General features: G+C 41.0%; 1 protein-coding gene across 1 annotated transcript in view; it reads right to left on the bottom strand.

Moving 5' to 3' along the window:
* The window catches only part of LOC306961961 (CD82 antigen-like), a 36,124-nt gene that overhangs the window by 9,603 nt on the left and 13,324 nt on the right, over positions 1-13,197 (bottom strand). The window contains exon 2 of the mRNA XM_079554937.1: positions 1,710-1,775. Coding sequence (XP_079411063.1) covers positions 1,710-1,772 — 63 coding nt within the window. The 5' untranslated portion in view covers positions 1,773-1,775. The remainder of the gene's footprint in view (positions 1-1,709; positions 1,776-13,197) is intronic.

Genomic DNA, 13,197 nt, shown 5'->3' with positions numbered 1-13,197 from the left:
GCTGAGCTTTAAACACTGGACTAGCACTGATACTGACTGGGACGGGGGGACTTTATTTCCAAATTGGTTTAAAGTGCACTGCAGTATAAACAAGTGGGGCTCAATCTCCTTTCTGATTGGATAACTGTGCTGAGAGACAGACACATCTACAGATCCTCACTTAAACAAAGTAGGTTTTCATCAAAAATAATAGATTTTCATGTCCGTTTTGCTACTTTCGAGTCTGTGTAAACTGGAAAACAATTAATCACTAAAACAGTTGTTAATTTAAACAATCGATTAGGTGTTTCAGCCCTTTATGGCGACATAAAGACCAGGATACATTTAGAATCCAACACAAATTGTAAAAGTATCCTGGAAACACATTTTCAAAACACATTTCCTTTGTGACAATAGACGTCAAGAGTCATTGTTCCCACCGCCTCCCAGTGGACTGTGGTCTTAATCGCTCAGATTTGATTCCTTGGGAGCAGCGAGTGTGAACTAGGCCAGTCCGGTTCATCTGCTCCAGATTAAACCTCTCAGCAAACACTGGGATTAAGAAAAGGCCTCACTGAGCCACGGCTGAAGAAACAGACCACCACTTTCCACCAATCAAACAAAGATGTCAAGGAGCTCCACTGATCCAGCTCTGGTTCAAGAGTCCTGGAGCAGCACGAGCTAAAACACCTCTACAGGAACATTATCAAAGAAAAAACAACGTTATGAATGTTATGAAGAAGGCTGGGAATTAGAAAACTACTTCTGAAGCACAATAAAACATAAATATCGTGTCGTTTTAAGGGCAGATGTCATCGCAACTGAGCAAAATGCAATTAGAGAATATGGCCTTTGAAATGGTCATTTTCCAGATAATATGTATAAAAAATGGTGGCTCCACGTTTCTCGGGTTGGAAACAGGTGGAAAAATCCCAAATTATTTCAATGGGAATTTAAGTTTGGAAATGTTTGGATGAATCAAAAATGTAAAACTGTCAAAACAATGAAATAATTATAAACATTATATTTTTGCCTTTTTCTTTGAATAAACAAATTGTGAGTCAACATTCATTTAGCGTAATGTCACACCCCCGACCCAAGGAAGTTGGTGATTTTACGATGCATCGGCCGGAAGAGACGAATGCCAACGATCTACGTCGTTTTTGCCACAAAAATGATAAGGAACAAGGCGGCATTAGCAACTCGTGTCTTGAATTCTCCCATGTTTCTGAACCAACGGCTGCTTTAATCCATGCATGTTTGGAACAGGACAGAAAAACCTTCGATGGACGCCAACAAGAAGAAAACCCTCTTAGATGAAGCAGGTACATTCTTGTTACAAACATTTAGGAAAATAATTCACTAGTGGTTAATTCAGTTCGTGTCATGACTGACCTGTGATTGGATTGATATAAAACCGTTTGAGATTTGATTGGCTGTTCGCAAAGTTAAAAAGGGCCCTGCTTTTTTGGACGCTGGCCCTTTAATACAAATATTCACATTAATCCCCATGGAAAATTTCAGACTTTGAAAATGAAATTTGATCCAAGTGAACATTTATCTGTTAAGAGCAAACTGGCCTCAGTGTCTTTTCTTAGAACATAAAGCGTGTGAGTTTCATTATTGTATATTATTAACTAAGAATTCCGGATTTTTTTTAACTATATCCACACCGAAACAGGCCACATCAGAAAGAGTCTCTCTGCAGCGTGTGCTGATAAAATACTCACAAAGAAGATGAGGTTGAAGAGGAACAGGAAGTACTTGGTGACGGTGAGGCAGCCTTTCCCCATGATCTGAAACAGAAGATACAGAGGCATGAGTATAAAAACACAGATTTACTGTTCAGGTTTAGCAATTGGTTTGGATTGAGACTTGGTTCAGTCCTGATTTTCTTTCCTCTTTAGATTCCGGGTTACTCCTAATCCAAGTAAATAATATAACCTTCATTGACAGTGTTTGGATTTACAAACGAGATGAGCTTCCTGTGGTGACTTGAGTATTTAAAGATTTGTAAATGAAGCATTAATCAGCCCATTTTTAGTAAGTCAGGCCTCATTTGTTTAAAAAAGAAAAGAGGAACAATACTCATGAAAACAAATGGAGCATGTAGTTGTTTAATAAGTTGAGCCAACTGCACCAATTATGTACATCTCTCCACATTCTTTCCACAAAAAACCGCTTCTAAATCTAATCTGTTCTTCCACTTGTATCATTGTTTAAGATTATGTCAAATGTGTTTATTTGATCAGTTTCATGCCTAATCAGGCGTAAAATACCCCTGGGTTGTGAAACAGTGCCGTACAACTCTGGTAATATCTTTCAAAAGCAGTTCTCAAATTAATGGCAGATAAGCCTTAAGAACATGATTCTGGAGATAGAAAGGAAGTCGTGCAAAGATAAAAGTCACTTGTTTGTAGTCTCCCGCCTCATCTCTTCCTGTTTCGGTTTTAAGGACATATTAGGGCTGAAACAACGATTCATTGATTATTATTGTTATTATTAGGGGGTGCTGAGAAACAAGATTGCCCCCCAAAAATGCTTTCTCTGTGATTATTCCCTATTTGATAATATTGAGCAAACTCTCCACCAGGGGATGCTGCAGCACCCGTAGCACCCTGGGTTCCCAGGGCTGAATGAGCATGAAGATGAGGATAAAATTCACAAATATGATGTATGTCTCAGCACAATAATACAATTAGAAGCGCAGAATCAGCTCCACTCTATCCAGATTCTAGAGTTTAACCTCAACCCCCACCCCAGAGCATTTTCTCCAATTTGGCTTTACCCAAATCTAAAAGCTTCTTGGGAAAAAAGTGTCAAAATAGCAACAAAAATGATACAAAACCAAGGCCGAAAATGCAACAAAAAAAGAGTGACAGAAAAACAATGAATAGAGTTTTGTAGGTCTTAGCTTTAAAATGAGGCGTTACACTGGCCTGTAGACTGCAAACTTTCAGATCTGGAATGCACTTGGTTAAGGCGGAGGTTAAGAGGTTAAACCAGTTATATATAGGATATAAAGTCCCAGTCAGAGCCAGTGTAGCCTCCTGTCTTCATAGCTCAGCGGCTGAATTCTGGAGGTTCTTAGTTTTCAAATGTAAAATGGCCTGTCCACTCAAACTTGTGCTTGTTCGGGAGCAGCTTTGAGCAAACCAAGTTCAGCTGTAGTGACTCTTAAAGCACTAAAAGCCTCCGACAAACAGGCGCCACGTTAGCTTTATGTGGGAAAAAGCTTGGACAAATTTGAATTTCACGCGCCGTTCACAGCCAAGCGAATAATCGATTACCAAAACAATCCTCAGTTGCAGTCATGTACTGTTTTTATGTTGCTATCTGCTCTGGTGAAGTTATCATATCCTCCTATATCTTCCTATAGCCTCCTTTAGTCCATTGCGTCCCACTCTGTGTCAGATAAATCCATTGTTTCATCACATGTACTGGTCAGTTATCGGCTGGTTCCCTCCGGCCACAGCCTGGCGCTCGCTCTCGGCTGCCCCACTTTCAGCTGCTTGATCTGGGTTAGTGTCACCGCGAGGCCGGGGTCAGCTCCGCCACAGAGGCACGCAACGACCAAACGGCACATGGACCGGACTGCCCTAGTGCTTATCGGGAGAGGGGAAGAAAAACAGACCACCGACAAAACATTACACCATTATTAAAAGGATCTTAACAATCGAGAGAATGAAGGAAGGATAAATAATTGCCAATTGTCATTCAAAGTGCAGTTTCGTCTGAACCTGCAGTATTTCAAACACAATGTGAATAATGCACTGAGCAGACGGAGAGAGAGCGCCGCCGGAGTCTGGCTCAGGCCCAGGACGGTCCAGTTCAAGGTGAATCGACGTCTCAGACACACCAGCTTTAGTTTAGGCTACGTTTGAATAAAGTGGAAGCTAAACGGGGGAATCGTCAAGAAAACTGGCGGATTGGGAAGCAAAATAATCGACGGTGAAGGTCAGGGATTCGGTTTTGGAGGCTGAAATGCGATTTGGAACAGAGCTAGCGGGAGAAAGGGCCTTAGAAGTCGACTCACTTTTCTTTTTGACACCGTTGACCATGAACAGAATAAAAAGCGGTTCGCAAGTGTGGGTAAAGTGTCCGTGAAAAGGTTTCCGTTTGTTTTGACAAGAGAGCTTGGGATTGTGTCGTCAAAACTGTTTCCTGGTGTATTTAATGGAGGCTTTAAAATGACATAAAATGACGGGGTTGTTTCACAGCTCCTTTCTCTACTCCTTTAACTATCTTTTCTTTAGTCTTTCCTTGTACCCCTTAAAAGCTGAGAAGAAAATCTACAAATTCTAAAAAGTTTTCAAAAAAATAAATGAAGAGAAATCCCAAAAAATGATTTATTGTTGTCACCACGATATCTGATGAAGGGCTAACAAAAAAAAGTCACATTGTGGTGCCGGTAATACATCTTTTGGAGAGCTTTCCTTGCTGTGCAGATCAATTTATCTTTTAAAGTTCAATACATGACCTTCAGTTCTGAACTCTAGCTCTCAAACAAAGACCGTCTTGTCGGCACCAGGCATGTTCTTCTATATCACAAGACAAAGTTATCTGTTGTAGATGGTGATGGAGAAACTACGGGACGCAGGCTCCTGACATGTGCATTGATTGGCTCGTCGCAGCAGTAACGTTTATGCAAAAAGACTAAAAATAAGTTCCTAAACAAATCAACCTATCAGCTGATTTCCAATGCGCTCGCACAGTTTTGTTTTTAACCACAACATGACAAACGCAGCTGCACATGGTTCTTTTGGGAAGTGGATACGATCTAACCTCATGTGTTCTGGGCTGGAATTGACACTCAATGTTGTTTCTTCAGTCCTGATGACTGGCATGAAATAATCTACAACTCATGAGATGTTTACTCTGTCTTATGTGCTTTTGCATTGTTTTATCTTTCTGTGAAGCACTTCGGTCTCCCTGGTGTTGTTGTAAAGGGCTACATAAATAAACTTTGAGTGATTGCTTGATTGGATCTTAAAATTTGCATGATTAACCTACTGTGAGCTTTAATGAACCTTGTAGTCGTGACATCAGTACGTGCGAGTCATTGGTGTCACATGCTCGGGAAACAACAAACTACTCTGGGCTCTGAACTCTGACTCTGGCCAGCGTTTTGATGGACAGTCACTGACCACTTCAGACCAGGAATAACCAACAAGAGCTGCTCTAAACAAGGCCTAAACGAGGTCAAACCATAGACCGTAAAACAAATTTGATAGATCATCCTCACTCCTCCCCGTTTGCCACAATGACCACGTTCGAGGGGGAAATCATGGCGGATTTACAGACTCCCCCTCCCCAGCTCTGAAGAAGCATGTTCCTAAAAAGGGCATAAGGGCGGGATCTTCACTGTAGACTCGGCCCTTGCGTGACGTGTAGTTCGGTCATAGCTGCGCAGCTCCAATGCTAACAGTCCGGCCCTCAATATTGCGAAAACCAGCCTGGTTTCTTTAATTGTAACTAACCCAGCGTTATCACAGGAGGAATATCTAAAGTTTTTAGAGGCTTTTAAAGGGGGGGGGGGGGGGGGGGTAATATGCAAAATCGACTTTTTCAAGCTTTACATCATGTTATTATGTCATTCCCTCATTAAAAACATGGCTGAAGTGTTGCCTTGGCACATTCACGTATTTTTGAGTAATCTGTAAAAACTCTGATGGCAGCCATTTTAGGGACAGGTTTGCCTGAGTCCTCCTAGGAACGCCCCCACTTCCTGGAGACGCCTCCGAGCTTTCGTCACCAGCCCAGTAACCAACCACTGCTCCTCAGCAGAACACCCTCCCCACTGATGCCACAGACAGCGTGTGGAGGGGGCGTGTCGGAAAGGGTCAGAGGTTCTTAAAGAGACAGAGGCCTATTTCAAGACATTTGCTACAGCCATTTTGAGAGAGCAATTTTATACAAGGCAGTTATTCTAATTTACTGCATTTACTGACCAACAGAAGGTTTAGTCATCATTGTAGTGTGATATAGACTGGTGCTATGTGATTGAAAAAAGCATAATACCCCCTCTTTAAGTTGTTTTTAACGTGTCTAAAGTGCAATGCATTCCAATGGGAGACTAGCGCCTATATGGAGGTAGTAAAGCAAGGGTGGAGCAATAGTGGCCCCTTCGTCGTCACAAAGCAGAGCAGCCAGCGGCCATTGGGTCCAATGGCCGTAGTCACAGTTTTGTGACTGCGGCACAGGGGGCGCCATTGCTGCAATACCTCCATATAGTGACTGCAGAAGTTAGCTAGTTTTAAACAACTACTTTGCCTGGTTTCCAATAAGGTCAACATTTCGACAGCTGTATATGTGATAACGCTGGGTTGGTTACAATTAAAGAAACCTGACAGGTTTGGTTTTCTAAGGTACATTTTAGAATTCTTGTATATTAAATGAGGGAAAAATTGGAAAAGATCTGACCCAGCCATCAAAGCCATCACAATTCAAACCCAAATCTCAAAATTTCACTTCCACATTTTCTTCCAACAAGTCAACTTTGGAGACAACATGATCAACTGCGCCCATGAAACGCCCACAAACAGGTCATACTTGAAGCGATGCCCTATAATAACCTGCGCCAACGCACCATCGGAAACATGCCTGGAGTGAAAACGACACCGGCGTGACACCAGTGCGACAGCAGGTTAGATCAAGTCCTAAACCGGGGTTTGGCCTGGTTTTGATCTGAAGTGGGTCATTCCGTGGTTCTGACGCGTTTCACCGATGGCACAGTTCATGATCGATCCATGGACTGAAGTCACGCAACGCTCAGCAGCAGGACAGGGATGTACAATATAGAGCTGACACATGCAAATCCAGTCATATTTGTATTATTTTACTCTGGTTTACTCACCTCTGTAGGCCTATTAGTTGTAGCTTTAATTCGTTTTCCATTTAAGCTTTATACAGTTAGTAAAGCAGGTAACACAAGGATCATCTTTTAGAGCGACTTCAAGACCCTATACCAGATTTTTTTTTTTTGTCAGGCAACATTCTTTTTGCCCCATGAAACTATATTGTTAAAGTAGTAATTTGTGGAAAACATGTGCCTGATGTAAAGTTAAGTATATCGGTTCATCTGTGGAGAGTAACAGAACATTGTAATCTTGTTTGCTCCGTGGTTGAAACCTCATATTAGTCCGTCATCTTTCACTGGGTCACATGCCGTTACTCAACATCGTCTCATGGTTTCGGCTCTGAAGTGTAAGTGCTAGTTTTACTTCAGCTATAAACTGAAACCAAGTACACAATGGAGCGCAGACATAACATGGAACCAAAAGCAAAGGACAGTACAGAGGGGCATTCCTGGTTAAATAAAGAACCTGTAGAAGCGGAACATGCCACAGTTTGAGAACCACACACATAAAAAAATTAGTATTCGGTTTCAACTTCTTTGTAAATCCGAAATAACCCCAGGTCCCCGTACCCCAGGTTGGGAAACACTGATTTAGACAATCGGAAATAGACAAACAAAGCATGTCTTCACTTTCTTAAAGTAAAAGAAAGTGCTGCACCCAGAATGTCTCGAAATGTACACAAACTATAATATATGTGGAACCATGGCGGCCGCCTTCTCCTTACGCTCCAATACAATAGAAGAAACTTTACTTTCTTGCTGCAAGCGCCACAGTCGGTTGTATTTCAGACGTTTTTTTTCCACCTCTGTGGCTGAGAGAGCAGCTGTACCAGGCGCACACAGCTGGGTTTGTGTGACCACATGAACCACAGTTTCAGAGCCGCGGGGGCTTTTATTGTGTTTGATTGGTCTACTGATATCTGCTACGGTTTACTGCCTGTCAGGTAAAAGGGACCAATTACAAGACAGCTTCCATGATCTATACCTGCCATCCAGCACATCGATCTTACACATATCTTCAGAAACTACAAGGTCTTAGCTTTCAAATGAGGCATTTCACAGGCCATAAACAAGCTGTAAACAAAAACGAGACAAAAAAAGAAGAAAAAAATTGAAAAAAGAAGAAAAAAAAGAGGAAATAGCGACAAGAGAGCGAGAAAAAAAAGCTGTGAGAAATGACCAAAGCAACAAAAACACGACAAAAGCAACAAAAGACCAACAAAAAATTAGGAAAAAATGAGAAAAACGTGGGAAAATAGGGAGAAAAAGCAATGAAAACAAATAAGCGACGAAAACACGACAAAAAACACAACGAAAAACGGACAAAATCGTGACATGAACGCGGCGGCGGCATGACAAAAAAGTTTAGCTCAGTTTTGAAGGTCTTAGCGTTCAAAACTTGTGTTAACACTGACCTATAGGCTGCAAACTCTCCAGTCTAAACGCTTTAAGGTTTGGGTAAAGCCAAACTACTACATTTTGATTGTTACAAATTCAAAAATTAATTTATGATTGAAAACATTTAGTCAGAGGAATGAGGGGAATGTCAAGATTTAAAAGTAAATTGGAGCAACTTTTGTATTTTGTATTTGTATATGCATGTACCGCAAAGCTGCAGTTCAATGTGTTTGTATTCTCCACAAACCTATGCTGTAAAAAATGGCAGAGAAAGTTTGATTTAAAGGGATATTTCAGGATTTTTGACATACACTGCGTTCCAAATTATTATGCAAATTTGATTTTTGTGTCAAAAAGGTAAAAAAAAAAACAATAATAATGAAACTCATGGATGGTATCGTGTCTCGGGGCTCTATGAATCACTGACATTAATCTCAGAGACCTGGGATGATTAGTTGTCGGGTTAAGCCCAGTTAAGGGAAAAACTACTGAAAAAGGGTGTTCCACTTTATTATGCAGATCATAATTTTTAAGCAATATGGGAAAGAAAAAGGGACTTTCTGCTGATGAAAAGCGTGAAATAGTTGAATGCCTTGGTCTAGGTATGAAAACCTTCGATATTTCATGAAAGATTAAGTGTAATCATCATACAGATAAGAGATTTGTGGCTGATTCACAGCACACTCCGGTTTGTGCAGATAAAGGCACAATATGGACGGTTTCTGCCAGACAAACACATCAGATTAGGAGAACAGATGCCACAAAGCAGCATACAGGTATTTGAAGCTGCTGGTGCCTCTGGAGTCTCCCAAACATCAAGGTGTAGGACCCTCCAGAGGCTGCAGTTGTGCATAAACCTTCTATCCGGGCCTCCCCTAAACTGTTCATTGAATGTTCATGAACAGAAACGGCTGCTACGGGCTGAGAAATACATGAGGACTCATTTTCAAACAGTCTTGTTCACTGATGAGGCCGTGTAGCCCTGGATGGTCAAATCAATGGAGTAGTGGATGGTTGGTGAATGGCCACAATGTCCCAACAAGGCTGTGACGTCAGTAAGGAGGGGGCGGAGTCATGTTTTGGGCCAGAATCATGAGGAGAGAGCTGGTCGGCCCCTTTAGGCCCTTTTAGGCTCCCTGAAGGTGTGAAAATGACCTTTGAAAAATATGTGGAGTTTCTGACTGACCACTGTCTTCTATGCTACAAAATGAAGAGCCGTGTTTTCCCGAACAAAATCATCTTCATGCATGACAACGCACCATGTCATACTGCAAAGAATACCTCTGTATCACTGGCTGCTATGGGCAAAAAAGGAGAGAAACTCATGATGTGGACCCCCTCCTCCCCTGACCTCAACCCTGTTGAGAACATTTGGAGCCTCAACAAAAAAAACTTCTATTAGGGTGGGAGGCAGTTTTCATCCAAACAGCAGCTCTGGGAGGTTATTCTGACATCCTGCAAAGAAATCCAAGCAGAAACTGTCCAAAAACATACAATTTTAATGGATTTAAGAATTTTGAAGCTGCTCTCACACAAGGGCTCCTATGGTAAAATATAACTTGACCTGTTAATATTTTTTTGATTGAAATAGCTTTTGATTTCAGTAAATATGACCTCCTAATGCTACAAATACAACAAATGACCATTTTCAGTTAATTACAAGCTTTAAAATGTATTGAAACGATGAGTTGCATAATAACTTGGAACAGTGGATTTTGAGGTTTTTACTATATTTATTTAAAAAAAAAATACTGTTATCACTAGGAAATGTTTTCCACCACATTTAAATGATCCTCTACCAGGTAAAGACTTGAAAATTATGCTGACTCTCATTTGAGTTGACAATTTAGAAAATCTTAGAAAAATGTCATTTGCATAATAATTTGGAACGCAGTGTAGGGCCTCATTTCCTAGTTATCCAGAATGTTGCTGGTACCTGGAGATATTTTTTTTGTAATTCATGCAGTTCTTATGTTTGAAGAGTTTCGTGGCGCTAGGCTAATGCAAGGCTAGCGCATTTCTACGATGTCAGCTAGCCTGCATTAAAAACAGTCTGACCCGCTCCACAGAGCACCTGAGGCAAATCACTTATAACACCAGATTAACCATATAAATGTCTGTGTCCATAGAATAATTTGAACCATTTTGCATTTAAAAGACCTTATATTTGAGCAGCATCAGCTTTGTGGTTGTTTAAGCTACACAGCGGCGGAGTGATCTGCAAGAAAGTAGTCCCTCAAAATGCGACCATTCGTGTGATGCAGGTCAGTTATATTCAAAAAATTACTCTATCGACACAGACATTTACATGGTTAGTCTGGTGTTATAAGTGATTTGCCTCAGGTGCTCTGTGGAGCGGGTCAGACTGTTTGTAATGCAGGCTAGCTGACATCGTAGAAATGCGCTAGCCTTGCATTAGCCTAGCGCCACGAAACTCTTCAAATATAAGAACTGCATGAATTACAAAAAAAATATCTCCAGGTACCAGCAACACTCTGGATAACTAGGAAATGAGGCCCTATGTCAAAAATCCTGAAATATCCCTTTAATGCCAGTTTGAATCCCATTCAGTGCCTTTCAATGACCTTTAAGGCCTTCATTTTGGCACATTCATTCTTTCTGTGGAATGGTTCCGAAAGAGAAAATATACATATATAAAAGGAGAGAGAGGAAATGAGTTACTTATTTTTAAGTTCTGTTCTCTCTGGGGTCAAAATGTTCAATAACAAACACGCCTTGACCTTCACTGATGAACCTGGAAACACAATGACAGTCTAAAACTTTAATGAGGACATGTGTGAGCCACGAGCTAACCTGGAAAAGACCGATCACACGGGCCGCTCACGTAAATGAGGATCTTATTCAGCCCAAGGCCTGACCACTCAAAACCACTGAAATGGAGCAAAGGAGCGTCTGTTCCCGGGGATTTTTGCGACATAAAAAGGCAGAAGAGCATGCAGTAGATGTAAATAATATGTTTTGATAAAAGTCATGGCAAAATGAAATGATTCGCGTCAAAAGAAACATCCCCAGAATTGCCAGATCAGAGCGTAGAGCGGTCAGGAGTCTCGTGAGGCCCCGCTGACCTCACATGACCTCAGCTCTGACCGAGAGAGTGATGCAGTGTTTGTCACAGAGGCCAGAGTAAAGGAGTCACAGAGTCAAAGAGTGGAGTGAACAGATGAGGAGCGAGAGCGAGAGGGAGATGGAGGAGAGTGGGCTGAGAGACACAACAAACTCTTTGAGACTCTACTACAATCCTCCTCCAGTTCAGACGCTGTTTACGCTGCGCTCACACAACACTCTGTGCACCAGGCGGGAACCGAGAAACACATCTTTACGGCAAATTCAAATCCACCTTTCACAACATCATGGCAGTCGTTTCAAAAATCACAAAGGCTAATTATTACAATACAGTACTCAGTAAACAGTACAGTGAAAAAAAACGTTAGATTCTAGATACAGAGCCTGCAGTTTCAAAAAGGGCTGGTCACCATGATAAGAAACAAACTGATCTGCTTTCTTATGATACTGATTACTGTTATAATATACAGTTTTTATTAAACACAGACACAGAACTTGTGTTGCATCACTTCAGTCGACTGTGTTGTTTTTAAAGTGCTTTATAAATAAAGTGGGATTGGACATCATTGTATTGTGAATGAATGCTGCCTATGCTAAATACAGTCACTCTTAACTATTGGTCTGACCCTGAAGCCTTGTGAGTGAGTGACAGGTGAATTTAACCAATGACACTGAAGTGTAAACTCTCAGAGGAAGAGCCGTGTGTGGAATCATGTGTAAGAATCATCACGAAATCAAAATTGCTAAATCACCCGCCCCTAGGGATGTAACAATGCACACAAGTCCCGATTCGATTTTTGATTTTAAGTCCCCAACTTCATTTTCTTTTTTTTACTTAAAAATGAATGTGACTTTTATATTTTACATTTTCTTTATTCAAACATCTGCATTTTTGTCTTTGTAACAAACTATAACCATTGTCTCTGAAAAAGAACTTTACATTACAAACAAAAAGTACAAGACATGATAATGTGATTTTGACCCGTGTTTTTTTTTAAATATATTTGTTACATTGATTCTTTTTTTTATATATATCAATTCACATCTTAAAAGTTTTAAATTGATTTTTTACTGGATTTTTGATGAATCGTTACATCCCAGTCCTATTCTCAACAGGTGGGTCGGGACCCAAAAGTGAGTTATGAAACTTGAGTCAAAAATGAGTGATTTGACCAGTGCCTGAGATCGACTCACAAATGGTATGTGTGGAGGAATAGTACTCTATTTTATTATTAAGTCAGATTTAAACCAGGGCCAAATTTAAATAGTTTTTATTTTCTTTGCACAAGATTATATTATCCGTTTTAGTAGTTCTTAGTTTGGTCTTTCAAATGTTAATCTTATAAACAAACCTTTACAACACAATGAAATCATCTCATGTACAAACAGCGAGTCCAACACACCTGTGGGCACTGAGAGACTGTGGGCTGTCTGGTTTAACTGGTGAGTGCTGAGCAGGTCCTGAAGTGGGACTGGGTTAAAGATATGACTGAAATAATTATGGCTTCATTGTGTTTGAATTTGTTTATGTTTTATGAAAGCCTATTAAAACGTGCACTGTTCTGTCTGCACAAACAGACAGAAAACTCTGAAAAAAAGGTTTTATTCCTAAACTGTGCCGTCCAATCCCACGCTCTGTCATTAAGGACGGCTCCTGTGGACAGAATCTGCACTTCATTTCGATTCACTTCCAAACATGACTCCTTTGCTCTCGTTTGTCGTCCCTCTCTCTGCTCGGAGTCCCGCCCGTCACTGTGAGCGCCTGAACAATGGCATCTTTCAGCCTTTCTGCCCCGACAAAAGAGAAACGCGACACTCTTTTTACCAACACTCCCCTTCAGCCGCGCTCGGGACGCCCCAAACCTGTTCTGTCCTGA

Source organism: Gobius niger (genome assembly GCF_951799975.1).
Source record: "Gobius niger genome assembly, chromosome: 4".
Taxonomy (NCBI): domain Eukaryota; kingdom Metazoa; phylum Chordata; class Actinopteri; order Gobiiformes; family Gobiidae; genus Gobius; species Gobius niger.
The sequence above is the reverse complement of the archived record's forward strand: the minus strand, read 5'-3'. Positions and strand labels throughout refer to the sequence as shown.